The sequence below is a fragment of the Metopolophium dirhodum genome, chromosome 2 (assembly GCF_019925205.1).
Source record: "Metopolophium dirhodum isolate CAU chromosome 2, ASM1992520v1, whole genome shotgun sequence".
In the NCBI taxonomy this organism is placed as follows: Eukaryota; Metazoa; Arthropoda; class Insecta; order Hemiptera; family Aphididae; genus Metopolophium; species Metopolophium dirhodum.
Window position 1 is genome coordinate 3,084,241 of NC_083561.1, and position 27,822 is coordinate 3,112,062.

Sequence of the window (27,822 nt, forward strand, 5' to 3'; positions counted from 1 at the left end):
AGTGAGTAACACCCGCGTTACTGGTCAGAGCATCTTTTATAGTTTATTACAGAGCCTCATATAGTTTTAATTAGAACCTCTCTCAGTGTCAGTATTTATATAGATTCATTACATTAATTATATATACATTAATTCTTTTGTGTTTAATTGAAATATTTAGTATTAATATCAACTTATAAAAGCATTATATACATTGTTACAACAAGTGTCTAATTTAATAAATCGGTAATCTTAGTATAACGTAATCTACGTGTTACTTATTTAACACCAATACCTACGGTTTAACGTCATTCGACGGTGGATCACACTTCATTGGTGGCAGCGGTGGGATCTCTAAAAGGGAAAAATTGTCATAATTTATTTTGTGACAGTGCAATTTTGGAGATCACTAAAGAACCTACGTGGACCACCGCCGTTTGGTTTCAACCGGCTTGGTGTCAGAAAATCACTACGGAAAATCAGTACAGGAAGATAAGGCAATCACGTTCAATAGTCGGAGACTCGAGTGTCTAAAGGTATATATATAGTATACATATTTAAAAAAAATATAGTGTATATCGGAAAAATACGCACCGCCGTCGTCAGTATCGTAACGGCGTGTTACATTATACATTCGGCCGGTCGGATATAATATATATGTATATACGCCGGTGTATACTATGTACATCTATACAATTCATTACCGGACGGGCGTGCTGGCAGTCCCGCAGCCGCTGTCGAGGCAACCCGATCATATAAAATACGATCTAAGAAATAGTGTTAATTCGTTCGATACGCGCTGCTGGCAGTTTCGTTGTTGTGCGTCATATATAATATTCATACGCGTCGCCGTAGCCGCCAAGGTAAATCGTTCATACGCTGTGGGTCAGCGTCCCGTACACACGAGCGAGGAGGGGTCGGTTGTCATCGCCTTCGTCGTCGTCGTCGTCGCCGCCGCCGTGTTGAACAGTGTCATCGTCGAGGAGCAGTACGCGACGCCGCCGCAGGAGTAGGGCAAGGTCAACGCCACCGTGTCAGTGGGTCAGAGTATCAACAACATCGTGCCGCTATCTACAGAAGCGTTATCGAGAATAAACAACAACAGTCGACTACAATTCAATATGCAACAATATTTATTAGGCACAATTTTGTAAGTTTCATTTTATTGTTACAAAGGGAATAGTATTACGATTGGGTAGCACGAATTATATTTTTTTTATTACTACGGGGACAGTAATTACGTTGGATTTTCGTTTTCTATTATTCTTCCTCAAACACTATTTACTGCTATCCCTAATTCAAAATTATTTTCTTGGTTTTTTTTTTTTTATTATTATTATTTTATTTTTATTATTGCTTTTAAATAGTGGGAACTTTATAGCTAGTGTATGTCGAAATCAGGATCGGACGATAATATTAGCACAGATTTAATTGATTTTGATAGCTCCAGTAGTGATCCCTCAAGTGGGGACTAATATGAGCCGAATAGTGTATTGCGCAGGGCAAGAGACACCTTAGGACGAACAGACGAACTTTTAGGTGAAGCTAGGTACTTCTTGCGTAGTCAACGTCGGGCAGAACATCAGAGCTTCAAACCAGTACCGAAAATCCAAAGCATCAAAAAGTCAAAAGTTCAGAGCATCCATTGCAACCGAAAATCAAAAGTTCAGAGCATCCAGAGCAACCAAAAATCAAAAGTTCAGAACATCCAGAGCAACCGAAAATTAAAAGTTCAGAGCACCAAGAGCTTCCTAAAGTCAAAAGTTCAGAGCATCAAGAACATCAAAAAGTCAAAAGTCCAGAACATCCAAAGCATCGAGAAGACAAGGAGCACACGGAACACCCAGAACCTCAACCATATTCAGAGCATCAAAAATATTCAGGAAGTACAAAAAGGCAAAAACCGTCAGAGCAACAGATAGAAATCATGAACAACGATGCCTCTAATTTGTAGCTTGACGGACTAATGATGTTAGCATTAATATAATAAGTAATAACACGACAATATGATTATGTATAAGTATAATATATAATAACGTACAACTGGACAATTAAACTGTGACTATACACACACACCGCGTACACTCGGTATGACAGCGTCTGTGCAAGTGGTTATTACATACATCAAAGGCCCTATTTATATGAACAATCGAGGCCATCCCGTATCCGTATATAATATAGAAAGCGATAGTAAAGGTGTTACACAGCTATATCGGAAATGCATAAGTATCTATTAGAAAACGACATTGTACACGCACGTGTATTTACATGGTTTGAATACTAATATTAATTGTATATTTCAACACCCTCCCTCAATTAATAATTTCTTTAATTGTAGTCACTCCTACAGCTGACCGCAACTTCTCGAATCGTTCCTTAACCAAAGGCTTGGTTAGAATGTCCGCAATCTGGTCCTCTGTTCCAATGTACTGTAGTTGAAATTGTCCTTCTTCGTATTTCTCCCGTATGAAATGATATCGTACGTCTATGTGTTTTGTCCTCTTATGAAACTCCGGATTTTTAACTAAACGAATAGCACTCTGATTATCAATGAATAATGCCGGTTGTTTATCACCTGTTTTTGATAAGCTTATTATCAACCGCGTAATCCACATGATCCCTTTTACAGCTTCACTGGCCGAAATATATTCAGCCTCTGTCGATGACAATGACACACAATGTTGTCTCTGCGATGTCCATGAAATTATGCTTGACCCGTATCTGAATAGAAATCCTGACGTTGAACGTCGTGTCTGAACGTCACCTGCGTAATCTGCATCGCTAAATATTTCTAATGACAGTTGTGTATTGTGATTAAAATACAAGCCATAATTAAATGTTCGTTTGAGATATCGTATAATCCGTTTTACCAAGTTCCAATGAGCTTTAGTTGGTTTTGCTAAGTAACGACTAGCAAAGTTTACTGCATATGCTATGTCTGGTCTCGTTACCTGTGATAAACACAGTAAGCTACCTACTGCCTGCCTATAAGGTATTTCTTCACTTAATATCTCCGATTCTTCCTTTTGTTCAATAGTATGTGATTTGTCTATCGGAATTGAAAGTTCCTTGGCGTCCAGCATATTAAATTTATTAATTATGCTACATGCATAATTTGTCTGATGCACAAATAATGAACCATTTTTCATTAAGTTTACCTGCATACCTAGAAAATATTCTAAGTTTCCCTTTTTAACCTCAAACTCTTTCTCCAAGTTTGTTAAAAGTTCATCTATTATATCTTCATTATCTGCCGCGATTAAACCATCGTCAACAAATATTGCAAGAATAATTTGGCTGTTATCAGCTTTGAATACACATGCATCCGCTTCGGTACATTGTAAACCAAATGCATTCAAAAAATTCTTAAAGCGTGTATTCCAACATATTGGACTTTGTTTTAAGCCCTACAAACTACGTTGAAGCTTACATACTTTATTCGATCCATCTTCGTATCCTGGTGGTTGTACCATGTATATTTCTTCATGTAGTTCTCCGTACAGAAATGCTGTCTTGATGTCGAATTGTCGTAGTATTAATTTTTCCACAGCTGCTACTGCGAATATCGCCCTAATTGATTCGTATCTGACCACTGGCGAAAATGTTTCATGGTAATCTATACCATATTTCTGTGAACAACCCTTAATGACCAATCTGGCCTTAAATTTATCTATACTACCGTCAGTTTTATATTTGGTTTTGAACACCCATGCATTTCGTAATGCAACTTTATCCTGTGGCAAATCGACTAGAGTCCAAGTCTGATTTTCGTGTAATGAATTAATTTCGTCGTTCATAGCATTATTCCATTCATTTTTGTTTGACCCAGTAATTGTCTCATCATAATTCAATGGACTGACACAGTTAGCAATAAAAGTCTGAACATTATACCTGTCCGGCTTCTTAAGTGTATTCCTGTCACGTAGAACCATAACATTTCTATCATCGACTATGTTTTCGTCCTTCTCACGCACGCCCGTTGAATTAATTTGAGTGTCTGTAAACTCTAATGTGTCAGCAATTACATTTTCATAATTATTACATTCGTCTTCGAATATAATATCTCTGCACACGGATATTTTATTTGTTTTCGATAACCTTTCGTGCTGTTCGAATAGCCAACAAATATTCCTTTTTCACTTTTTGGATCCCATTTCTGACGTTTTTGCTTTGGTATGTGTGTATATACCGCAGTACCAAAAACTCGTAAATGTTTAATATCTGGCACGACTTTATAATATAACTCGTAAGGTGGCTTACCATTCTGTGAACTCGTTCCGGTTAGATTAAGTGTATAAACCACTGTGTTCATAGCTTCTGCCCATAATGATACGTCAAGATTTTTCGCACATATCATTGTCCTGGCAGCTTCTACGATTGTTCTGTTATCACGCTCGACTTTCGCGTTCTGTTCCGGCGTATATGCTACCGTAGTTTGGTGTCGTATGCCATATTTCTGTAGAATACCTGTAATATCCTTATTTACAAATTCTAACCCATTATCTGTCCTTAATATTTTGACCTTAGATCCTGTTTCTGTTTTAACACTTTTTATAAATGTTTCCATAATATTTTTTACTTCATATTTATTTATAATAAAATATACCGTTCTGTAACGTGAGTAGTCATCTCTAAATAATAAAAAATATTTTGACATACCGATAGAGTCCCTCTGCATCGGTCCACATAAATCTGCATGTATTAAATCGCCGACGTTAAAATATTCGGTCTCACTTTTACTGAACGATTGACGGTGTTGTTTCCCGATTATGCAGTCGCTGCATACAAATTGATCGTCCTTGGCTGAATAATCAATATTATGTTTTGCCAAACAATTCCTCACGTATTGAATATTCTTGTGAGCTAAACGCTTATGCCATACTTCTAATCGTTTTTCTACTGCAATGTTCGCATAACATTCAGCTTTCGATGGTGTTTCGACTTTGATCTGTAATTCAAACAACCTACCGCATCTTGTGCCTATGCATACAGGAATCCCGTTTCTTTTGAACACACACGTTTTATTGTCTGACGTTAGTTCTAAACCTTTGTCTAACGCTGACCCGCACGAGAATAAATTAAATTTTAATCCCGGCACGTGCAATTTATTTGCCAAGTAATTTTTATTCCAATTACCGTTCACGTATGATAATATATTAATATTACCTTTTCCTGTTGCGTACAGATTTGTTCCGTCACCTATTGTTACCCGTTGTGTATATTTCAATTGTTCATAACTTGTAAACCATTCTAGGTTCACGCTCATATGATCCGACGCGCCTGAGTCTAAAACCCACGTATCTGTTGTAGTTTCATTTATCATTGACTCGCTTACAAATGCATTTAAATTTGTACCTGTAGTACCGGTTTTCCCACCTTTCATACTACTTAGAAAATTCTTACAGTTTCTTTTATAATGACCAATTTTACCACAGTAATAACATTTAACATTACTTTTATTAGTAAATTGCTTTTTACCTTTACCATAACTGCCGTTTTTTCCTTCGGATCTGTTTTGAAATTTGGCTGGAAATGCACTCAATTTCTCTTGTTCACCAACTTCACCTTTGATCTGGATAACCCGTGATTCTTCAATCAACAACCGATTAGTTAAATTATTTATATTTTTACTTCCCGTTGGGACTGAATCCCAAGCACTGTAAAAATGATTATATTCTTTTGGTAATGTCATTAGTATTTTTGTCATAACCATGTTATCCGTAACTGGTTCACCCGCTACTCTCAGTTTCCTTTCTAAATTGACCAATTTAGAAATATGCGTCGACATGTCATCTGTCGACTCCTTTGAATAACTAAAAAATTGTTGTTGAAGCAAATGTATACTTGCCTCAGACTTCTGCTCGTAAATACTCAGCAGTTTCTCCCACATTTCCAATGCAGTCTCACAGTTAATCAAATATTGTAATGGACCATCGTCCACTGAGGTAACTATTATTTTCTGACATTTACCGTCCGGTTTTTTCCGGAACATACAAGGAGTTCCGGAAAAATATTGTGGAAATATCAGAAACGAAAAAGCTATTACCGCAACTACAAATTAAATTACTCACGTGTAGGAAGAGCCCTGATGAAGGAGTGCAAGAATACTATGATAAAATGGAACAATTATTGCATGACTTGATCAATGCAACAATGGAGGCAGGAGAATATTCGAATGGAACTGATATTGGCAGGCTATTACACAATCAGGTACTCAACGTCTTTATAAGTGGGTTACCAGAATCTTATCGGCTACTATTAAAGGCTCGAGGTCCGAAGAAGTTAAGTGACGCGTTAGCCTTTGGGTTGGAAGAGGCTAACAGAAGAAAACTTGGCAAAGGAGACACAATTATTCAGTCTGCAGACGAATACCAGAAGTCAGCAACCGCAGTCAGGGAAATCTAATCTCGGAACGTCTAAACAAGGAAACCACAGTAGAAGCAATAACTCAAATAAGGACTGTTTCAAGTGTGGCAGGACGAATCATTTCGCCAGGGACTGCAGAGCATCACAAGGGGACCAAGCAAAATTTAAAGCCAGCCAGCAAAGTGGACAGTCGAACTCAAAAACCGCCGTAAAAACGGTAATGATATGCACTATGCAGGTATTGCAAGAAGGAAGGACACGAGCTTGAGGAGTGTTGGAAAAGAAAGTATGTTAACGGAAAAAAGGAACAGGGCACAAAGGGAGATACGACGGAGAATCAGAGTATGAAAAACGGGGAAGAACCGAACCCAGTCAGCGCACGTTCGGTTCAACAGATTCAGAGCGCTGTCATAAGTCTGCAGCGACCCTGCACTTCTTGGCAAAACTCGTAAATAATTCAACTTCGCTCAAAATTGTACAGTGTGTCCAAGAGGAAGTAATAGTTATAGTGGACACAGGAAGCGATGTAAATATAATCAAACTTTCGGAATTAAGAAAAGAGGTATTGGTAAACGAGAAAATAATCTATGAGCTAAAAGGTATCAATTCGCAACCAGTACTCACTATAGGATCGGTTACTTTAAAAGTTCAACTTGGGACAAAGCAGACAGATGCCGAATTTCAAGTGTTTCACGACAACTTTCCGATTACGGAATCAGGAATTTTAGGCGCGCCATTTTTCAAGGACAATGGCATCAATATCAATTTCAGAAACTCCAGTTTATCAACAGAAGATCCAGAAAATCCAGAAAATCTAGCAAATCCAGAACCTCCAGAGTCCGCGGTTTCCCCAATAATCTTGACTATCCAGCCGAGATCGGAAACACTTATACCTATCTTAACGGACAAGGAAGATGGCACAGCCTTAATAATTCACGCGCAAAACATTAGTGAGGGTAGTATCCTGTTAGGAAATGCCCTAAACACGGTGGAAAATGGCCAAATATTAGTGTCGGTGATAAATCAATCAAGTGATTCCGTTGAATTCACACCACCTCAGCTAGAAAGTGTGCAATATAACATTTTTGAAGGAGCGAGCACACATTTATGTTCGAAATCGGAAGACAGTGTAAATAAGGAAGATTGTATAGCGGACATATCTCAGGTTGTTCACACAGACCATCTAAATCATGAAGAGCGAGCTAGCCTGCTTCGAGTGTGTAGGAAGTATCATAGATTATTCAATTTGGACGGCCAGCCTCTTCCATTCACCACAGCGATCCAGCATGAGATTAAGGTTCCTGTGGAAACGGCTCCTGTAAACATCAGGCCATATAGACTTCCCTACGCTCACCGTCAGGTAATAATCGAACAAATGGAAAAATTGGAAGATGATAATGTTATTCAACCATCAAAATCGCCGTGGAATGCACCTCTAGTCGTAGTACCTAAGAAATCTGACTCGAACGGGAAACCACAATTCAGGGTTTGCGTAGACTTCCGGCAACTTAATAAACTAACCATCGGAGACGCTTTTCCAATTCCAAGGATCGATGAGATCCTGGACCAACTAGGACGTTCCAGATATTACTCCACACTGGATCTCGCTAGTGGGTACCATCAAGTACCAATTCGACCACAAGATCGTGAGAAGACGGGATTCTCAACGGACAAAGGCCATTTTGAATTTGTCCGGATGCCCTTTGGGTTGTGCGGAGCACCCAGTACATTCCAACGTCTTATGAACACTGCATTAGCAGGACTTAACGACATCAAGGCGTTCGTATATTTAGATGACATAATCATCTATGCAACGGATCTTCCCGAACACGAGAGCAGATTAGAAGAAGTATTCCAACGGCTTCAAAAATTCAACCTCCAACTCCAGCCAAGCAAATGTCAATTCCTCAGGCGCGAAGTAGTTTACCTTGGGCATCTGATAACGGATACTGGTGTAAAACCAGACCCGGCAAAAATCAGCTGTGTTCGAGATCACCCGGTACCAAGGAACCCAACTGAGATAAAGCAATTTCTAGGACTCTCGGGATATTATAGAAGGTTCATAGAAGCATACAGCCAGATAGCCAAACCGTTAACAACCCTATTGAAGAAGGGACAACCTTTTGAGTGGACTGCAGAATGCCAGGCAGCATTTGAAGCGCTCATCCAGAAACTCATTCAAGCTCCAATACTTCAGTATCCCAACTTCGAGGAACCATTTATTCTGACAACCGATGTGAGTCAGTATGCAATCGGGAGTGTTATCTCACAAGGCCGGGAAATAGGGCAAGATCTTCCCATTGCATATGCATCTCGTACGCTGAACAAGGCCGAGCAGAATTACAGTACCATGGAAAAGGAACTACTAAGCATCGTGTGGTCAGTCAAGCACTTTAGGCCGTATCTACTGGACAGACAGTTCAAGATCTACACAGACCATCAGCCACTTACGTGGCTATTTAATGTTAAGGACCCTGGATCCAGGCTCATGCGTTGGAGAATTAAATTGTCAGAATATCAGTACGAAGTGGTTTACAAACCAGGTGCCGCAAACACAAATGCAGATGCACTCAGCCGTATGGGGAGAATTATGATGAACAGAACATCTAACCCAGTTACCCAAGTCAGTTTTGATACCTACTTGGAACTAATAAAAGGCAAGTCAATAGTCAATAATAGGGTAAAAGAAGAATCGGGAGATTTATTCGACGCACCATCAGACTACAGCCTCGCACATTGCATATCCCAGGACGTGAAAATGAGCCAGGGCACGGCCCTCATGTTTCGCAGGAAATTTGGCAATGTGGAGATCTGTAAGCAGGTGACTGAGCGATTCTTAGAGTTATCGCCCACCTGCGATCAGTTCGTTCAGACGTTTGCTCGTGCAACGTTACCTTACATGTATGAAATTGAGGCCAATCATCGTAACATGATGGTTTCAATTGGCTACAATTCTTCAGAAGGGGGAAGAACGCGTCGAGGATTAGGCAGCAAAATTCAACGCATGACGAATTTTCTATATGGTATATATTCAAAGATCGATACGAAGTTTATTTTCGATAAAATCTTGGCATTAAGCGAGAGCAAAATCAAGGATTTAAACTTAATTCCGGAGAGGACTAGAATCGTTCAGGTGGAAACAGAAAATCAAATGAAGCAATTGTCTAAACACCAGAAGAAACTCGAGGAAAACTGTCAGTTTTTACAAGAACAAGCTAAGCAGATCATCCAGAAGCTCAATAAGGTAGAATTCAGGTCAAGATTACTGGAACAATCGTTCCTGTTCGAGGTTATATTAAATCAATATGCCTACGAAACCCAAAATCTAATGTCCATAGTTAACTCTGCCCTGGATGGCAAGATTCACACCAGTGTATTCACTTCGAGCAAACTACTTACAGAATTAAGGGAAATAAAAATTAATCTTCCAGTAGGAACCACCCTCCCGTTAGTAGTAAACACCGAATCTCTAACAGAGCATATTCGAATCTCGGAAATAGCAATTTTCCATAGAGACGATCATTTAGTATTTTCCATAGATATTCCTCTGGTAAGTAACGAAGAATATACCATGTATCACCCCGTTTCTCTGCCCATTCCATACGACAAAGATACAGTAATTTTAACTGACCCTGAAGTCGACTACCTTGCTTTAAGTAATAATAATGAACATTTTTTTTGTATTAGAATTAAGTCAATGGGAACTATGTATTAGGCTAGAATTATACACTCTTTGTAAGGGTGATCAACTAATACACCACCGAACGGGATCTAGTTTGTGTGAAATTTCACGGTTGTCTAACTCGCAAAATACATTAGGAAATTGTAAAATTAAATTTGTAACATTAGACACACCCATTTGGAATCGATTGTCAAAAACCAATTCTTGGTTGTACTATGCACAACCACACACGTGTACGATTACCTGTTTAGAACCTCTTCAAAGCTATACCGTGGAGATCTCGGGCGTGGTAGGTTGACCACCTCATTGTCATGTGAAATTTTTACGGAAAATTCTGTACTCGTACCGTTAAATAAAAACATTAGAAATGTACAAGCAGACGTAATCCCAGAAAATACAAAAGTCAGTGTAATCTCTCTGTTAGCAGAGATTATACCATCAGTATTATCCCAACATTTTTCAAACTTAAACCAAATAAAAAATCTAAACTCTTTAGCACATAAGGCAATCTAAATAAATAACCTCCAACGTAAGTCATTGGAACCTCTATTTATATTTAAAGTTGAATTTCACTTTACAGTTATGTACATATCCATATTATTCATAACTCTAACCATAAGTATAGTTGTTGTTAAGTTTAAGAACAAGGTCATAAAAATGTATAGTCCAGAGGTAGCGGATAATATTCCAAGCAATGAACAAGTTAACCCTTAAGTTTGTATAAAAAAAAATGTATTGCCTTGAGTGTAGAATAAATTAAGTAAGTTTAAGCATTATAGACACCATGTGGCGGTATTGTAACTAGGTGTACCCGTAGTGTAAGAAATTTATGGAGTAGTAAATAAGGTCGCAAGGACTGCTCCAGTTTAACGCTGGGGGTATGTTGTATATGCATGCACGCGTATGTATGTATGTATGTATGTATGTAATACATATATAGGGATACATGTGTTGAATCGGGGTAAGACGAGTGTGTGACCGATTCGGTTCTCACGATGGTCTACGTGACCGAAAGGGCTGGGTCAGCACATTCTTAGAGGCCTGGACGGACCGTTTCGGCGGGCCTCGCCCGGCGGACGGCAGTCGTGTAAGGTCAAAAGAGTGAGTAACACCCGCGTTACTGGTCAGAGCATCTTTTATAGTTAATTACAGAGCCTCATATAGTTTTAATCAGAACCTCTCAGTGTCAGTATTTATATAGATTCATTACATTAATTATATATACATTAATTCTTTTGTGTTTAATTGAAATATTTAGTATTAATATCAACTTATAAAAGCATTATATACATTGTTACAACAAGTGTCTAATTTAATAAATCGGTAATCTTAGTATAACGTAATCTACGTGTTACTTATTTAACACCAATACCTACGGTTTAACGTCATTCGACGGTGGATCACACTTCAGCTGTATGAGAATTGTGTGATGAATATGTGTAAAGTCTTTAATGCAAATGGTTTTATCAACTATGCATCGGTCGTCGAGACTCGTAATAATGACTCGTTATAGTGGTGGGCATGCGTCTAGATGCATTTAATAACTAAACTGTATATTATATGCCTTTAATGGTAATTAGGCAGGGGTATGGTATTTTTTATAATATTACATATATTTTATGTATCTACTGTAAATATATAATAATTAATATATTTTTAAGAACTTAGCTATTAAATAAATTATATATCGAAAATATTTGATGTAAATTATTATTTGAAATAATCAATCTAGTCTATATGTATGCATGAATGCTGCTTAAGTAAATATACACGTATATGTATGTATGTATGTATGTATGTATGATATAGTCGATACAAATGTACATCAGAATATTATATATATATTTTTTAAAGGGAAAATAAAAGAGGAGGTAATGTATTTGAAGGGGAAGGCGTACAATTTATGTCGGTCACGTTTCGGATCGGGTGGCGGTTGTAATGTTTGACGCGTTTATGTGTGTTGCAGGTTGCGTATATTGAGTAATTAATACTAGTTTCGGAGGAGCCTGCACTACGAATTGCCTATACAGAGGAGCCTATGCTTTTACATGTAAAATTTAAGGGGAAGGAGCTCCAGAACCTACATATTCATCCTACTTTAGTCATTCAATTTGAAGATTTTAAATTGCTTTGGGTTATGTTAAAAATCTTAAATCATTTTTGTTTAAATGTAACAAAACCTAATTTTAATCTACAAAAAAAAATCAATATTAAAACCATAATTTCACGAAGAATATTGATATTAGGTGGTTAATTTTTGGAAAACATTCCATCGATAAATTCAATGACAAACTGAAAAACTGTCCCTCGGTGAATAACGATTTTTTCTAATACAACTGTAATGACCATACATATATAGATATTTATGTTTAAGTGTATAGTTTACCAACGCGAAATAAGTGTGGAAAGTTTCCTGTAGTAAAGCAGAAAAACAAAATTCTTCAATATATATTATATATGAAATTAATCTTGTAGCTACCTTATACATCGATTGTCGAAATCTTTAAAGAGATAATTTTCCTCACTGTTGACACTGCCATCAATGTGTCAGTGTTATTTATTGGGCAGATGTACCTACTTTTAGCTGAACGGCGTACGCTGTTTAACGCGCAATACAGTAATTTATAACTGTCTAAATGACAGAAATCGGGCAAGCATTAAGCGCACTGACGTTTTAACGAAGTGTCTCTTATAAAACCCTACTTATATAGGTCTCGTTTCAAATTTATCGTGGCCGCATTTGTCTCATCACAGCTGTTTTTGATTTGTATAGAAAGAATACGATTAGAATATAAATATAAATTATAATATTATATAATAAATGTATTTAAATGTTGTATAACAATAATAAAATTAACAATAATACAAACTATACGTGAAAAATATTTGGACCATAATAATATTGGGTGTTAGGTAATCTTAAATGATTTTTTTAGAAATCAAAATCCAATTTTTGTCGTGAAAATAAATCACTTTGAGATAATTTGTAGAATTTAACAAATTTACTAGAATTGTATTTTGAATATTTAATTTTGAGTAAACAAACGGAGTAGGTATACAGAGTACGGAGTAAGTTATTCTAGATCTATTTATCGTGTAAATTTCCTTTTTTATACGTGCAATATGTGCAAACTGCAAAGGCTTTGTTTTATTTAAATGCATGTAATATTTTGTGTCACTTTTTTATAGGCTTTATAAAGCTTTTTAAACGTTGACTGCGGCGCCAAAACGATGGGAAAAATTGTTGGTGAACATTTTAAAAATGTTAATACATTTACTATTAGCTGGCCTGGGTATCTGGCCTGCCACATGTATTTATTTTAGATTCAGAGTGGAACGATGAATGTATTGATTTTACAATGATGTGTGTTTTTTTATTTTTTTTTGTGTCTGTCATCACCTTTTAGGACAGTTAAAGTGCTTGGATTTTCTTTAACAGTATCTTTTCTGATAGGAAAGTGAATCTAGTTGGTACTTTGGGGGGTCAAAAGCAAAAAGTAGTTTCAAACGCTACGTGAAAAACAAAAGAAAAATTAAGGAAAAACAGGAATTTTTACGCAAAATCTGTTTTCGAGAAAATCTATTTTGGTTTTTGGTGTAACTCTAAAACGAATGACCGTAGATACATGCAATTTTGACTGAACGTTTATATTAGCATTTTCTATACACCATAACATTTTCCAAATATTTTGACTTATTTTGAGCCGTTTACGGACATTTTCAGTTTCCATTTTTTTAAGTTTTTTTTTTCTATAAATATCAATAAAATGTTATCTGTTGGGTAAAAAAAGCTTGAAAATTTAATAGGAAGCTCCTAGGTTATTGTTTCAAAGGCAGATAAAAAAAAATAAAAATCCTTAGTCACAGTTTTTATTTAAAAGCATTTAAAGTTCAAATATTGACAAAATACGGAAAAATCACGAAAATTAGCAAATTATTTTGAGTTGAGAATTCATAAAAATTTTTCTTTTTAAATCTAAGATTTGAAAATGTAATACAAGATTATTCATAAGTTTGTCTACCTTTATCAAAAAAAAAAATGTTTACAAGAAAGTCAAATTAAATTTTTATGAGCATTTGAAATTAATATTTTTACAATATTTGATATTCACTCGATTTCTCATGTAACGATTTTCTTATTTTGTTGTAATTAAAAAACGAATGACTGTAGATACTTGAAAATTTCACTGAATGTTTATATTAGCATTTTCTATACACCATAAAAATGTCAAAATATTTTCACTCGTTTTAAACTATTTATAAACATTTTCAGTTTTCAATTTTTTTATTTTTTTTTTCTATAATTGTCAATTCAATTTTGTTTAAAATACAAGGATACAAGGATCTTGATATACTTTTACAATTATAGTTGAAAAATATTAAAAATACATTGGCACATTTTTTTTTATAAGCATTTAAAGTTCGAATTTTGACAGAATTTATCAAATTTAAAATTTAAAAATATTTTGTGGTTGAAAATGTATAAAATGTTTAACTTTTATTGTTAAGGAATGAAAATTAAAAACAGGGTTCCACATAAGTAGGTTGTTCTGTAACCAACAAATCTAAAAAATATAAAAACACAGTTTTTTTTTTATAGTTATTTTATGTTCAAATTTGAACGAAATTACATATTAAATAAATATAATTTTTTGTAATCGTATAATATTAATTGAACTTACTGTCTACCGTATTAATAATAAGTAATAACAATGTAAATATATTAAAATATCCTGACAGACAAACCATCTTCGCTCAGAATTTAATACCATCCATTACAGTGAACCGCTTGTGACAGCAAAGTGACATCCACTTAACAATTTTAAATTTTTTTTCTGGCCTAAAGAGTGGTGCCTGTAGGTCCGGCCACCCGGGCCTAATGGGTTATCCGAAGTTTATCTGAACTGACACTGCAATCAAATTGTGAAACGTGGCGTGCAATTCTTGTTAGTACTCAGTACACACGTCCGAAGCGAATACTTAAATGAATATTTAACTTTGATTAGATTTATATAAAAAAAAAAAATGTTGCATTTGTTTTTGAATATCGTTTAGTGTAGCGAGGAATTCGTAAACGAAAGTAGAGGGGCGTACTGTGCATCCCGTACGGGGTCTGGTGCTCTGTATTAAATGTATTCTGTGGCTCAGGAAAGGAGGTGGGCACCGGTAGTTTGCAGTTACTGCTACGTGTAATCAGGCCAATCAGCTGGTGTACGGTAATTACCGTATTTGTGTGGTCAAATACGACTAAGTATGATATACGGTAACAACGTTGCTACCGCACATCAAAATATATATTAATGTTATTTGTATTTTATCGATCAATTAAACCATATCCACCGCTAGTCGCTACCATTCCCGTATTCACTTCAGGCGTGCGTTATGACTAGGGCAGAGGACTTGTAGCTCTAAAAAGTCACCAAATATGCATTTAAATATACAAAATATGCATTAAAAATATGCACTTAAGTATAAAAAATAAGAATTTTTCTGTTGGTACTTATTATTTCGATGAGAAAATGTTATTTACAACTTTATTTAACAACTTACAATTAATTATTTGAATTATTTGGGTTTATTTTATGGGTTTTCTTAACTGGATACTTCTTCAAAACTTGAGGACCGAATTCAGATACATAATTGTTTAATTGTGAAAATAAAGACCTTTTAACTTTAGGCATTTTGTATAATAAATAGTAAATTGAACGCGAACGCTAGTTGACCGTTGAGAAACACAGCGATTACTGAAATATGAATAAGTCCGATGTCTGCGACAGGCGTCCCCGTGGCCCGTTCGATAACATTTTGTGCGTTGAACAATATTATCTTATCTGTCTATAAATAAAATTAATAACCCGACAAATTGCGGCATTAGATCGGCAAATCTCGAGAAATATCGTCGATAATATCAACGTATTTTGGATGTATAAATAAATAAATAAAAACGTCGAAGAAAAAATATTGGTAAACCTATAAACTATTTAAAATATGCATCTAAAAGTATAAAATGGAAAAAATTTGCCCTAAAAACCAAAAAAAAGCAAAATATGCCCCAAAAACCACAAAAAACGTAAAATATGCATTTATATGCACAATAAAATTTCAAAACTAGCTTTGTGGTAGCATGAAACGCATTTGTTTCGCACTCTGCTATTTTTGTGACTGTGCAAAAAAAAATATGCAAATGCTACAAGTCTTCTGCCCTAGTTATGACACACACAGGTTATATTTTTTTATTTGTTTGTGGTGTATAACATACTATTTACTATGCTATATTTTAACGTACGCATACCTATATAATTTATACTATAATGTACTCACATCTTTATATATATATTTCTTCGGTCCATGTGTATGTCACTGAACTCCTCCTAAACGGCTGAACCGATTTTGATGACGTTTTTTGTGTTTGTTTGAGTGGTTCCCTGGATAATTTAGACTCACAATTGGACCGGAGAGGTGCTCAAACAGGGATTTTGAGATTTACGATGGAAATTTTTGTTCATAAATGGTTGCTATTGGTTTTAGGAGAAATAATTAGTAGAAATTAGTATTTTTTTTTTTTTGTATATAAATTGTTGCCATTAGTTACTCGGACAAATGAGGTAAAAGCATTCATTAAATCGTCACGTTTATGGTTTCACATAAAGAAATAATTTCTAAAAACAAATATAAGTGTTGAGTACCTATATATTAATTATTATATAGGTAGATACTCAAAATCCACTTAACTGTTTTTGTGAAAATTTCAAATTGTTCTTGTAGATATCAGTTAAGTTTAATCTTTAAAGAGTAGTTTGAACCATGTTCGATTTATACCAAGTGCTATATCCAATCCACCAAAATTAATTGTCCATCTTGGTGGAATTAGTTCCGAAAGCGACGCAAATTTGCCTGTGAACTGAGGTAAGTAGGTACACCAACACCTGCAAGATACACTTATATAATCAACATTTTGTATTTTTTCATGTGCAAAATCTAAATTTAATAGCCTCAAAAAATGACTGGTCCATTTTCAATAAAAGTTATATCAGTAGAAGAGTTATACTTGAAACTTGGAGGGTGTTTATAGCTTGATTTTTCAACTCCTATAGGCTATAGATAGCTAAAGGGTATAGCTCACACATGATTTTTTTTTCAGCTTACGAAAAAATACATTCTTTTTTTGTTTGTCTAAATTCTTGCGATTGGTTACATATCATCATACCTATTAATATTATAATTAGAAGAAATATTGTATATACATTATATACATCATATACATTTTGTACAAATATATTTATTAAAAATACAAATCTTTGGCCTAGACAACGTTGAGCTAGAATTATAATATTTTTTATAATATTATTTTTAACACATAACTGTAGCTTACAATGAAAACTATACAGAAAACATTTTCCTTGGACGTCATAATTATATTATATTCTTAAGAGATGGACCATGGACGTATTAACTTACGTGATATCCTGGATTTTTATTGGCAGTGTGACATACTGTGCAACGCGTGTGCAACCAAACTATGCAAATAATTTCGTTTCGGGTACCTACGTAATACAATGTGTTTATAGGCAGTAGTTTAGCGTGAGCGTGTAAGATAAATCCGTACAATCGTAGCAAATATACGTACATAATATGGGTATATAGGTATAAATGTTATACAAACTTACTTTACATATCTATATCACAAACGATTTAGTTTTGTGCACAATTTTATTAATTTATATATATATGGATACATACAATATACATAAATATATATATAGGCAATGTGAGTATAGGCACTGGTGGCTGTGTACCCACATACTTTCACGTCGTCATAGATAATGTTTTATTCGAGAACATTTTTACATTAATTCTTATACTATACGTTTTGCAACACTATCATTATTAGACTAATTACTATATTATATTGAATTTTTTCATTATACTCGTCGAATCACTGCACCCCATCGTCGATTCCCGCGAGTAAGTCGGAGTGATGATCACCGAGCGAAGAATTCTGAGTTGATAAGTACTTTTTTCTAGAATATTTTATCAAATTTCAAAAACATCAATGGAATATTATAGACGATGACACAATGACAATATAACTTTATAACTATACTTGTATACAATATTGAGTATATACAAATCATTTTTACCGTTTTTGAGTTGAATACCTGTATAGAATTTTGAAATGTGTTTTATTTTTTCCTCATACAATTTTCATAAAAGTCCATTATTTTGTTATGTTGAGGTTAGCTTTCAATAATAAAAAAAAAAAACGTATACCTACCTATATGAACCATCGCGGCATCGTGTAATGTATTTAAGATGAATACAATTCAAGTAGTCTTCCAGAATTCGGTCGGTAAAGTTTATGTAATAACTAGTATTATACAATATGACAAATTATTATTATTGATGAAATATGTTTATGCTATAATAAAAAACGCAATATAGCAAGCAGATTGCTGCAGTTCAGCGTTATGGTCTCGATACAGTATTTGCGTATATTATATGTATAATGTATAATATTGTAATAACATGGTGCCTACTACCTATACTTGCTAAGACGCTAAGTAATTATAATTAAATACAAATTGGTATTTAAATCCAAGTATAAAATACAATATATTATGTATAATATTTGCTTTGTATTTAAAATATATTAAAAATATTTATTTTTGTATTTTGTACAAATTTTTGTATTATTTTATAAAATACAAATAATATATGTAAAATATTAAACCCAAGAAAATTGAATATGTATATTAAAAATCTTGCAATTTGTATGTACACTGTACAGTATACCTTCAAAAGCCAAAAGAATAATGGCGATGATGATAATTTAATAATAGTGGCATACCTATTATACTTTATTAAATAATGTATATTAAATAAGCAGAAATTACTAAAATGTTTTAATATTTTGGTAGGTCCAAATATTGAAATATTATATACCTACCTATAATTAATGTTTTTATAATTTTAAACTTTTAGTTTTTAGATTCTGAGCGAAGCAATGAATGTATTGATTTTACAATGATGTGTGTTTTTTTTTTTATTTTTTTTATTTTTGTGTCTGTCATCACCTTTTAAGACAGTAACTTCAACAGTAACTTTTCTGATAGGAAAGTGAATCTAGTTGATACTTTGGGGGGTCAAAAGTAAAAATTTCCCAGTAGTTTTCAAAAGCAACGTGAAAAACAAAAGGAAAATTAAGGAAAAACGGAAATTTTTACGCAAAATCTGTTTTTTAGAAAATCGATTTTGGTTTTCGGTGTAACTCTAAAACAAATGACCGTAGGGACATGAAATTTTGACTGAATGTTTATAATTGCATTTCCTGTACACCATAACAGTTTCCAAATATTTTGACTCTTTTTGAGCTGTTTACGGACATTGTCAGTTTTCAATTTTTTTAGTTTTGTTTTCTATAAATATCAATAAAATTTTATTTGTTGGGTAAAAAAGCGTGAAAATTTAATATAAGGCTCCTGATATATCGTTCTAATAGCAGTTGAAAAATATTAAAAATACATTGGCACAATTTTTTTTTATAAGCATTTAAAGTTCAAATTTTGACAACATTTATCAAATTTATAATTTATTAATTATTTTGTAGTTAAAAATGTATAAAATGTTTAACTTTTATGGCTAAGGATTGAAAATTTAAAACAAGGCTCCACGTAAATAGGTTATATATAAATTACTTTATTCACAATAATATCATCAAATATACTTGGTAATATCATAGGCTGACTGACCGTTTTCGCTCAGAATCGTTTTTTTATACAATGATTTTATATCATTGAATTCAAATTTAACACCATCCATTACAGTGACCCACTTGTAACCTACTGTACAGCAGAGCGACTTCCACTTATCCACCTTTTTTTTATTTCAGCTAATCCAGGCCTAACAATAAAGAAGCTAACATTGATCGGCAAATATAAAAGAAATAATTGATGTATTTATTAATATACTAAATACTTTGAGTATATGTTTATATACTTTGGTGTAACAACCAGACAAATCCGACGGTTAAATACAGAGATATCATATAAATGGAGATGTCTGGCTTTATATTGGTGCAACAACAAGACATGTCCAAATAAGTTTTTATAGCTTCCTTAACTTATTATTAAAATTTAAGCATTATCTATAAGTGCATATGCTGTATGTACGCTAAAACTAAAATCTACCGTTTTTCAAAAAATTCTAAAATACAATGTTTTTTTGTCTGTTGAACAATTTCAAAAAAGAATAATATGTCTGGTTATTGTCCCCAGGTCTTCATTTGTATGCACTATATTATTTTTATTATTTCGTATTTAAATAGTTTTAATAAGTATGTTGTATAGTCACTGTAACTGTTGTCGCTGATGCGAATATTACGAAATAGGTACATACCTTATGAGATGTATACATATATTATATAACTAGTGTATGCTCGTTCTTTAATATCTGTGTAAATATATAATGGCAATGTGTATTGTCATTTTTGCGAGCTCATAAGCGATCGGTTTTAGTATTAATTACTGTAGTACCTATATCCCATATTTCTATGCGTAGGTACTCTGGTACTTATATAATAGAATTGTATTTAAACTCTCTTTGTAAGATTATTATGCACCACGTGATATAATGTGAAATAACTGAGGAACAAGCTTTTACACACGACGAAATGCCATTATACCTTGATAGTTTTACGACTCGTTTGCGCACATTTTCATCTTACATGTTTTGTCTCGTGTATGACATTTTCCTTTGTGTAGAAGATTACCTAGACTCTAAAGCACAGACTCAAATACTCACATAGATATAAATTTATAGTGCACCTACTTTTCATAAAGTCATCTATATGGGTACACATATTTTGTTTATATGATTTCAAAACAACGAAATTACATTTTTAAAGCAACTATACCTTCTATCACATAATTTTAAATTCAAAATTCAAATTAAAATATAGAATAGCTGTACAAAAATAAATGTATACATTCATAACAAGTACCTATATAATATGCAAAGCAAAATATGTATAATATTTTTGTTCATTTTTTCCTTAGTGACATTAGTATTGGTTTAAATCTACCTACTTTTTCTATTTACACTATATAGAAAGATTAAAACATTACTAAAATACAAGTCATGCCCTGTTGAGTGTTATTATTTTTTAGTTTTGTGAAGACTCGATCTGGTCAAACATCAAACAATTAAGAAATGTCGGCACAATTCGTAAATGTAGAGTTAGAAGATGTGTGTTGCAATAATGATACACATGGCACATCTATTGTAAATATTATTAAATTATAATAACTAATAAGTAAATAGAACTAGCCATCAGTGATGATTCATCACACATAAGGCATTATCTTGCACACGTTTATTAAGTAGACAAATTAATATTATTAATATCGATTTTATTGATTATATAATAGTTCAATACATTTATGAGATTAATCTGCGGAAACAAACCGCAACTAACTATGTATAATGTTTACATAAAATTTATAAATTTAAAATATAATTAACTAATAAAATTTTAAAAATTAAAACAACATGGTTGATGAAAACATATTATACAATAATCGTTCACATCGTCCAGGAATATAATAATTTGTATAGAATATTAAAACTACAAATACGCGTAGGCCATGGCCACAACAGTAGAATATTGTCTATTCGAATAGAAATTATTAAAATTATAGACTTTATTATCCAACAAAAAGAAGGAGGAAGACATTTACAATATTTTATGGTAGAAATCGTCTACTGATCTAATAATCACAAGATAAAAAAGAAAAAAATTATAATTTTTTAAAACTTATCTCAAGGTATAAGACGATTATATTCTTAATAAGTTATTAAGTTCTCAACTACAATAATGTATAAATAAGTTTTTATATACATTGTATATAGGTATGTATATCACTAATAAATATATAATCTTATTTACCGTTAATCGAGGTATAAATCAAATCACATTTACAACACGAAAACCTTTGAACAAAAATATAGAAATAATAAATATAATACACATAGGTATACAAAAAAAAAATTGAGTATTTGACTGTATGTTATAATATTATAGTTATATAATTTAATAACGTGCAGACACAAGTCACACAACTAATTTTTCTATTTTATACTATACACGACTGAAACGGTAATTAATACAACAATAAAATCGTTATTAATGATTTCCGTGAATATTGTTTGGTTTTTGTTTATTATAGCTAGTGAAGGTATAGTTAAATAGTTAAGGTAACTATTATTTTCTTACCAAATACACATACCTATTATTAATATTTATATATTATTATGTAAATTTATTGTAAACTATTATAATATTATATTTTAGTATATTGTTAAATGTTAAGTCTAACTAGTCTAAGGGTACGTTTTAAGTTGATAGTAATACTGTTTGCTCTAATATTTCTTGTAAACGGTGTTGACACCGTTCTACACACATTAACTTTATTTTACAAATTAGAAAAAAAAAAATGATCGTATGTCTTTTTTTATACAATCCACGCACTCTTTGTCACGATGCATACATTTTTAATGACAAAAGAAATATAGCACATAATTGAATACAGATAATATTAATATTATTAATAATTTAACTATCTAGATAAATATGGGATCACTACACACTTATTTACAGTAAAGAAACCAAGCCGGTAAACACTAAGTATAACAATCTATGGTTTATAATTGTTTTTGGGTCATTACTAGTTATTTACTAAAACGACTAATGAATATAATATATAGTATCTTACGGGGACTCTCTATGTACTGATTATTATACAGCCTAAAGTATCTGACTACATAAAATAATATCACGACGCATTTACTTTGTCTGGCTTATTTTTTATGCAAAATTAATTTATTAGGACAAGACAATAATATTGTCACGACAATAGTATGCCAAAGACGCAGCCTATGTCTTAACGCCGAGAACAAAACCTTTGTCATAGGTATACGTTATTATAACTTATAAGCTGCAGCATATTATTAGTTAATTTAATGTGTGTTATCGGAGAAATGACTATAAACGGGTAGCTAAAATGTACAAATTGAGACGAATCTACCGCAAGTCGTTAATATATAATACATTTGGTAGGTATACATAATATGTAAATTATAGACCATTGATATATAAAATATTATGTAATGCTCGTAATAAAATAGAGTAATTATAAATAAGTACATATAGTATACTATATATATAATTTATACTGTGTGGTACGTATATATTATAATGTATGGTCAATGACGTACGAAAAACAATTATTATTATTTATGATTTATATAATATTGTTGATGAGTTCCGTGAGGTGCATTTTTCGATTTTAGTGACTCTACCAATAATAGCAATAATAATAAAAATAATCACGAAAATATGAATATATATCATTATGTTTATGCAACAACGTCACAACAACAATGTACATAATTATTGTATGATGTATGACAATAAAATATTGAATACGCTTATAGGGTAATGTAAAATTACATTCGTGCGGGTAACGGGTATTTAGTGCCTCTGTATAATATTATGTATATATACGCGGGTACTAAACAACAAATATAATATTATTATGTTAAAATATAATATTATAATATTGTCCTCTGACGACTGAAATATATTCGAGACGCCTCTCGCGTATGTGTGTGTGTAGTGTGTGTGTGTGTAGTGTGTGTTTATTTGTGTGTAAGAAACGAAAACGGCTAACCCCTAACCCTTTTTTTATGTATACATATTTTTTATGTTTTGTAAATTTTTGACGAACAAAGAGAGTGTGGAAAAACGAGCACTTATCCACGGTATGTATCCAGCTATTATCACTTATCCGACCGACATTCTAAAAACGCCCTGTATACACGCGTGTTGTATACTCTGATGTTGCTCATCAGGTACGCGTTCAGGGCTGTCGGTCGCCTGCAACCGGTGCCGCCGACGATTGGGACGGCGACAACGGGGGCAGCGGTGGTGGCGGCGGTGGAGGTGACATCGTCGTCGTCGCCGCCGTCGTCTTTTCGGCGGCCACCGGTTGTACGGCGGGAAGCAGCAGACACGACTGTTTGCATCCCAATATGCGCAGCTTGTTGTCCCGGCTGAGGCGAGGGCTCTGCGCGTGGTGCACGGCGGCCGCGCACTGTCCATCGCGCGACGACCGGTAACGGTGCAGATGTTGGCCGGAGCCTCCGTCGGCGCCTCCGCCGCCGCCCGCAGCACCAACACCGACGCCGGTGTCATCGCCGTCACCGCCGCTACTCTGCTGTAGCATGTCCGTGAACGTCTTGTTCTTGGGTGGAACCGTCCGCCGCAGCGTAGGTGTGCGTATCCTGTCCAGGCTGTCGTCAGGCACGAAACTGGCGTCGTCCAACCACGAACCGGACAGCTGTTGCTGTTGGCTCTGCTCGAACTCGCCCGAGTATATGACGTTCACCGAGCCACCGCCACCGCCGGACGTCTCGTCATCGACCGACGACGACACTCCAAAGTCGCATCCGCTTCCGCCGCACTCGTCCGTCATCCGACGGTGGCGGTGTTGATGTTCGCCACCCGGCCAGAACGACGGCTGCCGGAACTTGCGTGTCCACGGCCACTGGATCGGATGTTTGCGCACATACTTGTACAGCGTCAACAACAAGAACCCGAGCACGACGATGAAGCACAGCGGGCCCACCGTCGCGTATATAAAGAAGTCGATGTCCGCGTGCCTGTCACTCACCACGGCCGTCGCCTCATCCATCGATTGTGGCTTTTGCGATTTCAGTGACATGAATCTCTCCACCTGCAGAAAGCGTGACCCACCAAAAAAATAAACAATTATTGTTATTGTCATCATCATATTATAGCACATTAGTACGACAATACGATAATACAGGCATTATCAGCATTATTATTATTTATAAATATGACTATAATATTATTAGATTATAACCACATAAGCGCAATTTGGGGTTGCTTGGAGGGGGGAGGGGTTAAGCTCTCAAGACTAACCGTAGCCCCTCAAAATGGTTTGTATTTAAAAAAGTTAATCACTCAAAAAAATGTTCAAACCAAAAAAATTTTAATTTTTGATTTGGGTGATTTTGATATACGATACTTGCGATATTCAATAATGAAAACCTGGTAACACTGTGCTAGCCGGTGATCCTTACTTCATGATTTTTGTCGGTTAAAAACAAAAACCGTGTGGTGCGAGTACATTTTTTATAATTTTTGGTGGACGAGGATGAATTCCCCCTCCACTTTCCCTTTTAGCTATTCCTGGGGAATAGACACACGTGTAAATTATAATGGCCCCTCCAAATTTAAAACATATAGTAGTGGGCTTCACACTTTATCGGTGTTAGGTATACAAGAGATTGACAATTTTAACATAAACATTTAAATTTAAGAAAAAATAAATATTCCAAAATATTTTTAAAGAAAATACAACTCTAGGTAGATAGCGAATTTAGTTAATAATGTAAAACGCATTTTTGATGACGCACTTTCAGACTATACTCATATCTAGTATAACAAAAATAATATGCAGTACCTATACTTCAGAAATTAAATATTACAATGTCTACTGCAGGTTTTTTTCAAAGTCAAAGTCGTAATAAATTTAAAATACAAAACGCTTCGGTAGCACAGTAGAGATTTTCATCTTTTGTTTTTGATACCATTCGTTTGTTCTTGGATGATCGGCGAAGACGTGAAATAGAACTAATAAAAATTCACCGGTATAATATTTTAATACCGTTACTATTTTGCTCTTTTTAATATGTCAAGCACACGCCTGGACAGACAAAGTGACGTAATACATACAACCAAATGGCCGTTTTTATAAATGTTTATAGACGGCAATTACCCAATATATTATAAATAAAGACCGGATTTAATTGATATTGCAACTTTTTTTGTAGTTAAGATAAATCAAATCTGATCAAATATGTACACGATTTGTATTAATTACTGTCTTTCTGTTTAATTTTATGTTGCAATTTATTGCAATTTTTAATGTTTTTGCAATTTTTTTCAATTTTGTATATTTCACGTAATCAAATGTACAAATCAATATTTCTTAACTAATTTTATAAATACATTTGTAACTTATTTTGTTTATTTTAGAAAAAAAAGCTTTCCTAAAAGCACCATCGAGAATAAATAAATACAGAAAAGAAATGCCGGGTATACCTTTACCACCCGAACCTATTATTACAAGATGGGGAACATGGTTAAACGCTGAACTTTTCTATGCAAATAATTTTGAAAAGTTTAAAAACGTGATTGAAAGTTTAAAAGATGATGCTTTAAGTGTCGAAAAGCTGAAACTGCTTGTACAAGATAATGCAGTCAAATGTGGTTTAGCATTCATAAAATTACACTTATCTGAGTTATGCACGAATCTCAAAAATTTGGAAGAATCTAATAGTGAACTACTGAAAAGTATGGATATTTTTAGAAAAATTGAAGATATTTTAACAAACATTCCTGGTCCAGAAGGGGGAAAAATTAAGGAAAAATGTATGTATGTAATTGAAAAAAATGAAGGGTATAAAACTTTAAAGTGTTACTATGAAGTCATGTCAGGTAAAGCAAATGTTAATTTAGATATAACGCCTACTTTATTAAATTGTTTTAAATATGCACCAATAACGAGTGTTGACGTAGAACGTAGTTTCTCGTTGTACAAACATATTTTAACTAATAGAAGATTTAATTTTAATGAAAATAATTTAGAAATGTATTTAATCATCAATTTTAATTCAAAAATGTAAAATTAATATTAAATGTAATTAATGTAATATTAATTAATGCATATATAAATACGACTTGCATTTTTATAGTGCAATTTATTTTGCAATTTTTATGGGATTTTTGGTGCAATTATACAATTTTATTATGCAATTTTTGAGTGTTTTTAATGCAATTAAATCCGGTCTTTAATTATAAAGCATAAACAGACATTTATAATTAAATGTCAATATCTGTGATTAAATCTCAAAAGTTTAATAACATAGTTTAATAATAATATAAAAAAATTTAACATATTATACTCATAGTATCATATATTTGTGCCATTCAATTCATTTCGACACAATCTATAAAGGACATAATATGATTCTGGGAAATTGATAATATAAACAGTTTTACGTTCCATTTTATCCAGTGTACAATGTTTAAAATATAAGGATTTCTTTAATTCGAGTTCCAGCATTAGAATTTTATGTATAAAACATTATACACATGTATAACATTGATCACAATCTCCGACTTGAAAAAGTTCAAAATAAAATGCTTCGCTTTATATGTTATAAATGTAATATGGATGGAACAATCAGGTTACGAAAACATTATAGGAATATTAAAAATAGATTCATTAAAAACACGTACAATTGCTGCTCACAAGTCACAATATATTTTTCTCTCTAAGCTATTAAACAATGAACTTTATGATTTTTTTATACTATGTCTGGTAAATTTCAAAGTATCTAAGCCATAACACTCGAAATACACTCGTAATAATTTATTTTATCATCCGGTTTCTCAAAACTACATGTTAAATCGCTCATTTAATATTTTAATGTCTCATAGAAACAATTTTGGTTATCATAATCTATTGAAGTAAACTACTAAACTATATTATAATATATTACCATAATTTGTATAACTTGTATTTCATTGTTTATTGTCTATATGTTTATGTATTAGATATGATTTTTGTATATTATATTATTCTAATTGCTCTTATAATTTGCTCTTGCTAACTATTTATTAAATTCATTTATGTTAAAATTGTTAC

At 33.4% G+C, this 27,822-nt stretch overlaps 2 protein-coding genes across 2 annotated transcripts in view; one reads left to right on the forward strand and one right to left on the reverse strand.

Annotated features, from left to right (window-relative positions):
• On the forward strand, positions 1–26,906 carry LOC132939626 (uncharacterized). The gene is made up of 2 exons (XM_061006898.1): positions 1–1,129; positions 26,148–26,906. Exon 2 carries the CDS (start codon positions 26,201–26,203, stop codon positions 26,795–26,797), a length of 597 nt encoding a protein of 198 aa, XP_060862881.1. The 5' UTR covers positions 1–1,129; positions 26,148–26,200; the 3' UTR covers positions 26,798–26,906.
• The window catches only part of LOC132939625 (uncharacterized), a 38,197-nt gene continuing 31,793 nt past the window's right edge, over positions 21,419–27,822 (reverse strand). Inside the window, exon 4 of the mRNA XM_061006897.1 lies at positions 21,419–24,819. Coding sequence (XP_060862880.1) covers positions 23,944–24,819 — 876 coding nt within the window. The 3' untranslated portion in view covers positions 21,419–23,943. The remainder of the gene's footprint in view (positions 24,820–27,822) is intronic.

Excerpts from the sequence above, each read along its gene's own strand:
- LOC132939626 (XM_061006898.1), top strand. The coding sequence starts at position 26,201 with ATGCCGGGTATACCTTTACCACCCGAACCTATTATTACAAGATGGGGA.